At 45.4% G+C, this 12931-nt stretch overlaps 1 protein-coding gene across 1 annotated transcript in view; it reads left to right on the forward strand.

Moving 5' to 3' along the window:
- The window catches only part of LOC147659044 (E3 ubiquitin-protein ligase TRIM39-like), a 267718-nt gene that overhangs the window by 9010 nt on the left and 245777 nt on the right, over positions 1-12931 (forward strand). Inside the window, exons 3-4 of the mRNA XM_086952016.1 lie at positions 2927-3022; positions 9326-9556. Coding sequence (XP_086808142.1) covers positions 2927-3022; positions 9326-9556 — 327 coding nt within the window. The remainder of the gene's footprint in view (positions 1-2926; positions 3023-9325; positions 9557-12931) is intronic.

Here is a 12931-nt window from a genome sequence, read left to right on the forward strand (position 1 = left end):
TCCTCAATGCGCTTGCCAAAATGCAGACATTCACGGATATCTGGGATAAAAAAGAAACCAGACTAAATCTGAGGTTTTTGCATCTCTTCAGTTCTACCTGCCAAAATGAGGACGCACTACTCTGCTACTCGCCCTGTTAGATATCTGGATATTCAAATCTCACCACTTTGCAGATCTATTTCAATTAAACTATATGGCCTCCCTAAGGTGTGTGGTTTACTTTGTAATGGCAATCCTTGCCCCTCACGATTGTATGGAGCATTGCTCTTATTAAAATGGCTATTCTCATGCTATTTGTTTTTATCTTCTGTAATGCCATGATTATATTTTTAACAAGATAGACCAATCACTATGTCACTTTCTGTCGTAGAGGTAGAAGGCCTGTACCAACTTGAGGGCATTACAACTCAAAACCGATGATGGTGCTCCCCCACATCATGAAGTATTATCAAGCTGGCTTATCAGAGCAGCAGCCTCAAGTAACCAGTCGAATTGTTTTTACCTCCAGTAAATGCTCTTGGATCCCGATATTCTGGTCTCAGAAGTGCACCAGATGCAAGTTCCTCACACATCTTGGCATTTAGAGTAACTCATACGATACAAAGAGGAACTTGTTCTCCCAATTCGATTCCGGTATGTATATAAGGAATGTGATTTTTTTTGGGTATTCATTTAAAGAACAGAGTTACAAGGGGTTGGGAAAAGGAGGGCTTTTCTAGGCTTGGCAGCTGTGCTGGAGGGGACAATGAAATCAGCTGCTTGCCAGTAGTTCTGCGACCCACCCGCCACCTTCCCCAAACTAGCCTTTTCCTATGTACAAATTAACCCCTTAATGCGGAATAATCCGCAGACATCAAAATTGCAAGAGGCCAGCATTAGCAAAGCTTACTTTGTGCATGGCAAAACTGGAATAGGCTGTTGGTATCGCTTGTTCCCACAGCAATTATGGCCCTCAAAACATTTCAGGATATTTTGTGCGAAGTGTTGGATTAGGATTCCAACCATTAGACTGCACTTGTGTTATGTAAGCTTAGTGGCCTCTCTGCCCGTTTGGCAGTGCGCAAGAGGGAGTCTTCCCCGTCTGTATATGGGTCTCTGCTTGGGGCTTGAGTGCTCACCTTTTCTGTTTTTTTGTATTTTCATTATGACTGTAGGTGTTATAATAATGCGAGCACGCAAGTACCATGAATTGTAGCAGTGAACTAATGAATTGGGAATGATGCATCTGTTCCCAAGGGAGGCTCCCCCCCTCCCCCCCGCTCCCTTCTGTGCAGTGGCTTTAACCTTTGGTCTCTCTACTTATTTATGTTGGTTCTATATTTATTGTGCGAATGACGTGTACTAACTGATGAACTGATGTACTGCAAATCACTGCAAATTGTTGTGCAATGGATTTTTTTCTACCTGATAACCAAAATTAAATATATTTAAAAAAAAGAAAAGGGTCTGAGGATCACAAATTCCCTGGGGCAGGAGTCACCATCTTTTTCAAGATTACTGCTCTCACTCCCCTCCTCGTCTGTCAAGCACAAGGGAGGCTAGTGTTCCAGCACCCTGTTTCAGCTCTAGCTTCGCAACCTTGCTAACAGGATATGGCATGAGTCTGCCTTCAAACAGTCTAGCCATTTCCCTACTGTCCCCTTCCCAGTGGCTGTGGAACTCACCCTGAAGTCTAAGGCACCACACCTTTCTAGCTCCCCATTCCTACTCAAGGGCTGGCAAGAGTAAATCTGCAGCTAAGGCACAACTACATCCTTTCCAACTAACATGTACTGATCAAGTGCCAGGACACAATTTTTCTATGCCCCTCAGCCTTTTCAAAACTTCTCTCATCAGTTACGAGTGGCCAACAAAACCTGGTTGCCACATCAACTTCACTGGTGTGCTGGTGGAAAAGACCAGGCTAATAGCCAGGGTCCCTTCTGTGGAGCATCACAGCGATGCCAACAGAAGATGCCCATCATCGGGAGTTGTGGCCAGGGAGCAAGCCTATTTTCAGAAACTAGCCAGAGGTTATGCCCATCAATATTCAAATGATAACTGGCCATTGCCATAATATCACAACATTCATGTTGTCATAAATGATGTGCCACCTAACATGCCCATCAACATACAATGTATGTCCAGGAGATGCCAATCCTGCTAACAAAAGACACATATGTAGTTGTCAGGTTCGGACTACGACAGAAAATAGGTCCGGGTGCCAAACTAGGAGAGGATGTGGCCTAGCGGCTAAGGCGGTCGATCCCAAATCTGAGGCACCGGGTTTGAGTCTCTGCATTGACCCTCAACATGCTGTGATTCTGGGGAAATCACTCAATCTCCCAGTGCCTAACAAAAATTAATGTCCTTGTTTAACGCAACTGGTGCTCTGTAAAGCGCTCAGATACCTTTGGGTCAAGTTTGCGCTATATAAAACTCTGGAAAAAATAAACACGCTTGGCGCCTATCCGCTTAACTGTGGCGCAAACCCCGCCGCAGTGCCGCGGTTTTAATGAGTGGGCAGGGCCGCATTGCCCAACGGACGTGCGCAGCGCTATGAAGGTATTGCTCGCGACGGCCATTGGCTGACGGGAGCACTTATGGGGCTATGATTCAATTAGATAGGTAAAAAGGTGGTTCATGTTTACAATTTGGTATAGTTTTAAATGTGTAAAGGTTTGCTGTGTTAGTGTTTTAAAAGATATGGAAGACGGCATGGATTTAAGCTTGCTTTCGGCATTGTTTGTTTTAATATCCGGAAAACCAACTGTAAAAAGTGATTGAGCAAACCATAAAACCATCCCACAAACAGCCCAAAAGATGTCCCACACACAGCCCATTGGGCACTGCCTGATTACCCTATAGGCCAGTCCAACACTGAGAGATGGACACTGTCTTTATCAATATCTTTACGGTTTTGAAAATATAAACTTTCTTCTTTTAGGAAAAGTTTCATAGTTATACAGACACTTTGAAGAAAAAGCTGGAGGATATGCTTGAACTGCATCGAAAAGAAGAGCTGAAATTGAAACAGCAAGAAGTAAGAGAACAGTAATTGATATTCCAGTACCATGGTGTGAGAACTGAAAACATTGTCTCTATCATTTTCCAGCATAACCAGAGCATTCATGTCGGGCATCCACTATACATGGGTCTGGGTTGTCCTGACTATGCTTTGAAACTATCACAGACATCTTCCTGAAACTTAAATGCATAATGTCACTCAAAGTATCTATATGTTTTTTTTTTTAAAACCAATTTTATTGACAGATCGCACACAAGGAGCAGCACACCGGAGAAACTGCAAACATGTAGACCTCAGCAAATGAGAAGCAATCTATACATCACATGAAACAGAACATGTACCCCACCCCCCCCGATCCCACCCTAACCCCTGCACAATTTCGTCTCGTTCTTGAAAGAAGTCGCATGAATAGAACAATGTACACAATGCCGCACCCGTGGCCCCTTCACACCAGTTCCGTGCAATCCTCCTGTTACACTTTTGGCTCTAACCACAGACCCCTGTAATCTGCCCATCTCTTCCATATTTTATAATGTTTCCTAGGGCAGCCCCTGGCCTCAAAGATAGGATGCTCCAGCCCCATACAAAAAGCCAGCCCTTTCTTCCACACCACAACCGGAGGAGTCAGTGGGTCTTTCCAGGCTTGAGCCACGTCTCTCTTGGCAACGGTAAGGCCCAGCAACAACAGATGCCTTTTATATAAATTACCGCCCACCCCTTCCAAGACCTGCAGGAGGCCTAATTGTGGAGTACGAGGAAGATCCCAACCCAGCACTTCAGACAAACAGTCCCATACCTCTGTCCAGAACCCAGCCAAAGCTCCGCAGTTCCATACCGTGTGAAGTAAGGTGCCCTCCTCTTGGCCGCATCTCAGACATTCGGGAGACTCAATCAGACCAGCCCGCCACAGTCTCTCTCTAGTGTAATAGGCTTTATGTAGGTATTTGAATTGGATGAGTCTTAGGCGTATTGCAATAGCTGCACCTCTTGGGGCTTCCCGCCAATCTTCCTCTTCCAGCACTCCCACATCCCTTTCCCAGGATTCCTGCAATTTGTGAAGAGAGGAGGAGCAATGTGTAACCAGGGTCTGGTAAATGCAGGATATTTTCTTCTCTTCCAAGTCTCCCATAAATAAATACCTTTGCTTCTAGCGGGCTAAATTCGGGCAAGGAGTCCAGTCCCTCCAATGGCGTGGCGGAGCTGCAAATATTCAAAGAACTGGGTTCGAGGCATACTAAACTCCTCGCTAAGCTCTTGAAACGATTTAAGGGCCGTGCCAGTCAGAACATGTCCCAGCCTCCCAGCCTCGGAAGCCCTGCAAGGACGCCAGTGCCGGCAGCCGACCATTTTGCCATAAAGGGGTCTCCTCAGTTAGCTTACCCCACCATCCCATGCGACGTAGCGCCTGCCTCCAGATCTGGAAGACTACCTGGGTGGCCTTGGACAACCTCTTCCTTAACCTTGCCGAGTATAAAATTGTGTGTAGAGTATCGGGCTCCATTAGGTATCTCTCAAGGGCATACGCCGGGTCCCCCCTGTCCCCATACCACCATTCGTTCAAGATCAGGAGTTGAGACGCCTGATAGTATGACAGAATATCGGACGTTGCCAACCCTCCGCAATATGTTGATAAAAAGCAGGTGCGCAGCGCTACTCGCACGGCACTCCCCGCCCAAAGGAATTGTCCCAGCACCAAATTAACTTGCCGAAATCACTGCGGTGAAATCCGGTACGGGTGATTCTGCAATTGGTACAGCAGGCGTGGGAGGGCAACCATCTTGAAAATAGCCGACCGGCCAGAAATAGTAGGGGGCATACGGGACCACGTTTTTATCTCTGTCCGAACCCGGTCCTAGACTGGCACTATGCGCTCCCGGGAGACCGCGGGTGAGTCTGTTAAAAACACTCCTAAATACTTAAGGCCCCCCGTCGCCACCTGCAGCGCAGATGCCCATGATCCGAGTCCTGTGCGGTCTCCCAGCACCCATAAAGTAGATTTATGCGGGTTCAGGTAGAGCCCCGACGTTTCGCCAAATATTCGCATTATCTCAAAGACCCTTGGCCCCGACCTATTCAGATTAGTAAGGAAAAACATGACATCATCTGCGAAAAGCGCAATTCTATCCAACGGTCCTGTTTCCCGTTCAAAACCTCGCGATTGTGCGTCTATCTGCATCCACGCCGCCAGCTTATGTTTTAGATGGCAATAGGGTTAGAAGTATTTGGTCCCTGGTTTTTCATGGACATCATGTGTCTTTTGCACTGGTATGTGGGGATCGCAAATTCCCTAGCACTGTCAAGTCAGTAGTTGATCTACTTTTTGTACACATACACAATGCCAGTATTCAGAAATAGCAATAAACCGAATGAGCGCAGGTTGTATTCACTAATTTAGTAATGCTAGGGGCCCTGTTTGACTGTTTCCATTATACAAAAAAAGGATTATGCAGGCTATCATGCCAAGTTTCGTCCAATCGAGGCCCTTGGCAGCGATATTGGGTCGTCATAGAACATTAATTTCTTTGTGGCAATATTGATTTCCCGGAAAGGTGTATTACTTTTACCTAATACTTGTAAGACTCTTGCAATGTTTGTAGGATATTATGTTTACAAATGTAACCCCTTTATCACAGTACCTTAATTTAAAATAAATACTCAAGGAAAACTGTGATGATATAAACCATATTTTCTGTTGTACTGTAAGATTGAAAGGACCCCGCGCAAAATTCAGTGAAGACATCACGGACTTCATCACCCCACACGCGCTCCCCTCCAAAGACTACATCCTTTTGGGAGACCTCAACTTCCACCTTGAAAAGATCAACGACCGCAACACCGCCACCCTCTTAGACAACCTCGCCAACCTCGGACTTAAACAACTGGTCACTTCCCCCACCCACATCGCAGGTCACACACTCGACCCCATCTTCACCTCCAGCAACCATGTCTCCTTCAGCCACACTACGGATCTCCTCTGGACTGACCACAGCTGTGTTCACTTCACCTACAACAAGCCGAAACCCATCATCCACCTCCAACCAACTCTACAAAGAAACTGGAACAAAATCACCACGGATCAGATCTCCACATCGCTCCTTCGAACCTCCCCAGCCCTCTCCTCTAACGCCAACGAAGCCGCCTCCAACCTCACCCTTTGGTTATCCAACACCGCCGACACCTTAGCACCACTGAAAAAACGTCAACACAAACTCGGCTACAAGAAGGCCTCATGGTTCAACGATGATCTCAAGAAGTCCAAGAAACTGTGCCGCTCCCTTGAAAAGGCCTGGAAAAAAGACCCATCCACCAGCAACAAGGACGCCTTCAAAAGCGCCACCCGTACTCGCCACCAACTGATCCGAAAAGCCAAGAAAACAGCATTCAAGGATCGACTTGACAACAACGCCCACAACAGCAAGGAACTTTTCAACATCGTCAAGGAATTTTCCAACCCCTCGGCCAACTCCAACGACATCACCCCCTCTCAAACCCTCTGCGACTCCCTAGCCTCTTTTTTCCACAACAAGATTGCTGACATCCACAACAGCTTTGACAACCAACCCGGAAGCCAACCCACCCTACCATCTGCTGACCATCTTCCTCCCGTAAACACCCTTAACGCCTGGATCCCAATCTCCACTGAGGACACCATCCGCCTGATGAATTCCATCCACTCTGGATCCCCCACAGACCCATGCCCTCACCACATCTTCAACAAAGCAGACTCCGTCATAGCTCCGCACCTCCGAGACGTCATCAACTGCTCCTTCAACTCCGCTACCTTCCCAGAAGACTGGAAACACGCTGAACTCACCGCCCTTCTGAAAAAACCAACACAGCAGACCCCACCGAACTCAAAAACTACCGCCCCATCTCGCTTCTTCCATTTCCGGCCAAAGTCATTGAGAAAGCCGTCAACAACCAGCTCGCCGCCTTCCTCGAAGCCAACAAATCACTCGACCCCTCACAATCTGGCTTCCGAGCCAAACACAGCACTGAGACCGCCCTCATCGCAGCAACAGACGACATTCGAACTCTACTGGACAATGGAGACACAGTCGCCCTCATCCTCCTCGACCTCTCTGCAGCCTTCGACACAGTCTGCCACAGCACCCTTTTACAACGCCTCAGAAACATCGGAATCCAAGGAAAAGCACTGGAATGGATCACCTCGTTCCTCACCGGAAGAACACAGAGAGTCCGCCTCCCACCATTCAAGTCCGAGGCCTCTGAAATCATCTGCGGCGTACCTCAAGGATCCTCACTCAGTCCCACCCTCTTCAACGTATACATGAGCCCCCTCGCGGCCATTGCCCGCCAACACAACCTCAACATCATCTCTTACGCGGACGACACTCAACTGATCCTTTCTCTCACCAAGGACCCCAGCACCGCCAAAACTAACCTACACGAAGGAATGAAAGAAGTCGCCGAATGGATGAAAAAAAGCCGTCTGAAACTGAACTCAGACAAAACAGAAGTCCTCATCTTAGGTACATCCCCCTCTGCATGGGACGACTCCTGGTGGCCGGAAGCCCTCTGAAAAGCACCCACCCCGACAGACCACGCACGGAACCTTGGCGTCATCCTGGATTCTTCACTCTCAATGAACAGACAAGTCAGCGCCGTATCCTCTTCCTGCTTTAACATTCTTCGCATGCTCAGAAAAACATTTCGCTGGATCCCCTCCGAAACAAGGAAAACAGTCACCCACGCTCTAGTCACGAGCCGACTGGACTACGGAAACACCCTCTACGCAGGTACCACCGCTAAACTCCAGAAGAAACTACAACGAATCCAAAACGCCTCAGCCAGGCTCATATTAGACATCCCACGCAACGAACACATCTCTGGTCACCTTAAAGACCTCCACTGGCTACCCGTCAATAAGAGGATCACTTTCCGACTGCTTACCCACGCACACAAATCACTCTACGACATCGGACCAGATTGCCTCAACTCTCGACTGTCCTTCTACACCCCCTCCCGCCAACTTCGCTCTTCCAGCCAAGCCTTCGCCACTGTACCTCGCATCAACAAGACCACCATGGGAGGCAGATCCTTTTCATACCTGGCTGCCAAAACATGGAACTCACTCCCCGCTTACCTTCGCCTCACCCAGAATCACCTAGCGTTCAGAAAGCAGCTTAAAACGTGGATATTTGACAAATAATCCTCCTCCCCTTCCTAAGCGCCTTGAAACCCTCTGGGTATGTAGTGCGCTATACAAATTTTATGACTTGACTTGACATATCATTGTTGAGGGAGAGGAGGGGCATCTCAAGGATTCGCCTCTTTTGAGACATGCGTACACACACCACACCCCAGAAAGATTGCATAATTCAGAGGGGACAGAGAAGATCCCTTTTGCAAAAAGACCCAGCTTCTTACGGGACCTCTTGAACATGATCAAGAAAGAAATTCCTATTTCCAATGAGATGAACAATATGTTTTGGGTTTTGCTGTCCCAGAAAATAATTTAGCTATTGCAACGCATCTGTCGAGCGTCTCTATTAAGTCCATCTTAACTTTACATTTTTGTACTGGTCTTATTCCTTGAAGGATTAAAATTACTTGCAGAGCAAATAGTATGTGAAATGAGGAGATGCATAAGGTGCTTGGGCCCATCCAGAGGCTGATGAACGGATTGATGAAAAGAAAGCATCTCCTAGTAGTTCTTGTCGGGCACTCAATTTTCACATAAGTGCATGCACGAGTAGATGCTTTGGAGGAGTAGTGCTACTAGGTACTGTAGTAACCTTAGTATGTATTGACATATTTCATTAGATCCCTTTCAGGCTTGCTGATAAATCTGCTATAACTGCTTTACTCATCCAGAAGTATATTTGGGAAAATATTACCCTGGAGGACACTACGTCAGTTAAACTCACATAGTGAAAATTAGGGCAGGAGTCATACGTTTTTCCAAGTCTGCTTTAATTTCCCAGTCCTGTCTTGCCACAGTGAAGTTCATGACAAATGATCAGTGTTGTTACACACTATAAGTTTGCCAATCAATCTATCTAGCAAAGCTTACAACAGTCATTCCATTCTCTTCTCAGACAAAACAGAACACTTCTGTTTTTCCACTAATGCATAAAATAGCAGAATAGGAAATATCCAATGCGAGGGATAGAACTACCTGCTCTGTTTTCTGCTGTTCTACTATGTACCTTTTCCTCTAATGTGGCATATAAGACAACCATTGAATGATAGGAAAAATGTCATAGTGGATTATCCCCAGAGTCAATTGATAAACTTATTACATATGTCTGAGGATCTAGCAATGTGAATAAGCTAATAATTTTTATGTTTCAGGCCAAATTCAAAAGCAAAAGAGAGCAAATTGCTAATGCATTTGAGAAGCTCAAGCAGTTTCTGGAGAAGGAAAACTCATGTTACCTAAATAACCTGGAGCAGGAAGAAAAGAACAATCTGCTTAGCATCAAGGAGACATTAACTAAATTAGAAGAACAGCAATCTGTCCTCAGGAGCATGATTACAGAGCTCGAATCCAAGTGGCAGCAGCAGGATGTGGAGCTACTGAAGGTAAGAAAGGGTTATAAATCGATACAACAAGATCAGCATACCGGTCTTAGTGTCAGAAAGCACTAACTTTGTAATCTGGACCAGCAGGAGTGATATATGATAAAAAGATCAACTAGGCAGCACTATCATACCGTCACTGTGTCTGTCTCAACCCAGGGGGAAATATCGACTTCAAATATTGCGTAGGTGTGGTTTTTTGTGATTAGGAAATTATTCCTATGCTAAAAAAAGCGTGCATTTAAACTTTGTAAGACCCAGGACCTCTTGCCTCTTATGCTCAATTGTTCTACTGCTCTTACAAGTACCCATGATCAAACTTGCTCGAACGGAAAGGCGTTATCTTTGATCATCCCTGAACAGTCCACTAAAGTTTAGAAACAATTAAAACTTAGCTTTTTTTCTAATTATCTGTTTTCCATCTCTTTTCTCTAGCTGTGTGACCTTTTTAATTCATTTTTAGCAAAAAAAGATGCTTATGAGTGGACACTAACTTTATAAACTAAATGATTTAAACAAAATTAGAAAGGAATGTTGTGTGGCGTTTAGAGCTCAGAGTGAATTTTCCCGATTCATGCCCTTATATAGGTACAATTCACATTACCCTTATATAGGCATAGAAATCAATCCCTTATTTAGGCATAGACCATGCGATCCAAATACAGGCATGGCTACTTCCACCTGTACCAAACGTCACAACGATTTCTTGGAAAATTGGCTTAAGCAGTCAGGGAACTTCCCCTTGCTTGAATATTGATTTATCCAAGAACTCATGTACTTTGCAAAGAACAACTATTCCCTAGGGGATCTTTCCTGACGTTCATATGCCTGACTTTACATCAAACTGTGGCGTTCCTAAACACCTTCAAGGTATAAATATACCTTCACTTGCTATAGCAAACTACGGTGGTTCGGAGCAGTTCAACTATCTACTTGCCCAATGCAGCTCGCTACAGCAAGGGCCGAAGGAAGCCCACTCTCTAGCTGACGCACTGATCAAGAGGCTGCTCTTCTCGAAGCCCACTCTCTAGCTGACGCACTGATCAAGAGGCTGCTCTTCTCCTGCCGGTGTTGGGAAATAGAGTACCGTGACAGAGGTACCAGACCTCCTTTATTCTAACCAAGGAATGGAGCCGATTAGAACCTAGAGAAACCTTTGGTAGATTCTAGGCAAAGAAAACTAAAACCTATGCTACACAATACTTACTGCTTCCCGCGTACTAGACTTAGGTTGGGTACATTGGGGTAGGCGTATTTTAGAAGCACCAGTTGAGTATTTTAGTCAGTTATTTATGTATATATTTTTATATGGCTTAGAAAACATACAATGCTCTTACAGTATTATTTCATATTACTGTTTACTCTGTGCATTACACTTTGCAGTCTGTCTAACGATTGTAGCAGTTCACTTCTCTTGTATGAGAGAGACTGTTCAATAAACCTTTTATTGAAAACGCCAGTCTCTCTATTTCTCTACAAAATCTGTTGAAACGAAGCATGCACGATTGACTGAGTGAAATACTTATCTATTGTTTCCGCGACTCTGAGAGAGATATTCTTGCGAAACAAAGTTGTCATGTTTATGCGGTTGTCGGAAACTAATCCCTTCTTGAGAATTCGTGAACGTTTCTAGTGACCTCTGAGCTAACGGGCACACACTATTAAGTTTAGTATATTCGATAGAGACCTAGTCGACCTCAGTCCTACGTCTAATCTATAGGATATATTATTTCAATGCGCAGAGCCTATTGGAAATATAGGAACTACACTACAGGAAAAGAAAGAGGAATACTAATCCCCCAGTAATTCCAAAGCAGACCTTAAGATTCAAGTCCAAGCCTTTTAATTGCATTGGCACTAGCACACACATCTAGTTTTTATATTCTGGAACATCTACTCCTCTGGAGCAGCAGCCTTAGACAGTGGACACCAACAACAGAAACTCCAATGATCAATGCAGAAGAATATTGATAGCTTAGTTGAAAACTATTGCAAAGACAGCCAGTAATTGTCAAGCAAGTCCAAAAGTGACCAAGGACCAAATTGACAAGTCACAGCACTGGGTATCTAGATAATAGATTCTGGGTCTGATGCTGTGTATAAATCTGTAGACAAAATGTTCCTTGCCTAGGGACGAAAAGTTGAAGACTGAATTGCTGAAGGACATAGTTGAACTATGAATGTACCAGACTTGTAAAAACTGTTCGAATAAAAAAGTAAGATTTCAACAGGGGAGGGATCAGCCTTTAGAGAAATCCCTATTTCTTCCCAGACACCAGCAATACCAGATTGTGCAGACCGATGTTAGGAGATGAAGACAAAGACTGAGGTCTACAAGCGTTAATTCTAGCTAAAACATTATGAGAATACATGTTCAGAAGTCAACATAGTCCTGCTGGTTACAAAGCAATGCAATCATAGTGACGTTAGCCTATCTAGCAAGGTTTCATTCTACAACAAGCATTGGAAATGCAATAGGTCTCGCATTAGGAAAGTTTGAGCTATTGCTATTGTAAATGACACTTTTTTTATTTGTGTTGATTTTGAAAGTAGCAAAATTAATAGCTTTGTCAGTTACAATGTCAATAGTTTTAACTTTTGCAAATGTGACACCTATAGCATTTGTAATGCAATATGTGTTGTATTTACGTGACTTAGATGTATTGGTATTACAAATAACAATGGCTTTTAATTTTGTAAATAATTAATACTTAAATAAAAGTTATTGTAATTTATAATGGCAATAGCTTAAACGTTTGTAAATACCTTTTTGTGAAGATTATGTTCAGTGTATTTTATTGTGACGAAAATCCAAGAACATTGCATTTGCACCTACACACACAGAGCCACACACATATAGATGTGGTGGTGGTGGATCTAGGGCATATGGTGGTGGTGGTGGTGGTGGATGTGGGAATGGATGTGGTGGTGGTGGTGGTGGTGGTGGTGGTGGATGTGGTGGTGGATGTGGTGGTGGTTGTGGATGTGGTGGTGGAAGTGGTGGGTGTGGTGGATGTGGTGGTGGTGGATGTGGTGGTGGTGGTGGTGGATGTGGTTGTGGTGGATGCGGTGGTGGTGGATGCGGTGGCGGTGGCGGATGCACTGGCGGATGCGCTGGTGGTGGCGGATGCGCTGGTGGTGGCGGATGCGCTGGTGGTGGCGGATGCGCTGGTGGTGGCGGATGCGCTGGTGGTGGCGGATGCGCTGGTGGTGGTGGATGCGCTGGTGGTGGTGGATGCGCTGGTGGTGGTGGATGCGCTGGTGGTGGTGGATGCGCTGGTGGTGGTGGATGCGCTGGTGGTGGTGGATGCGCTGGTGGTGGTGGATGCGCTGGTGGTGGTGGATGCGCTGGTGGATGTGGTGGATGCGGTGGATGTG

The sequence above is a fragment of the Lissotriton vulgaris genome, unplaced genomic scaffold, assembly GCF_964263255.1.
Source record: "Lissotriton vulgaris unplaced genomic scaffold, aLisVul1.2 SCAFFOLD_1345, whole genome shotgun sequence".
Taxonomy (NCBI): Eukaryota; Metazoa; Chordata; class Amphibia; order Caudata; family Salamandridae; genus Lissotriton; species Lissotriton vulgaris.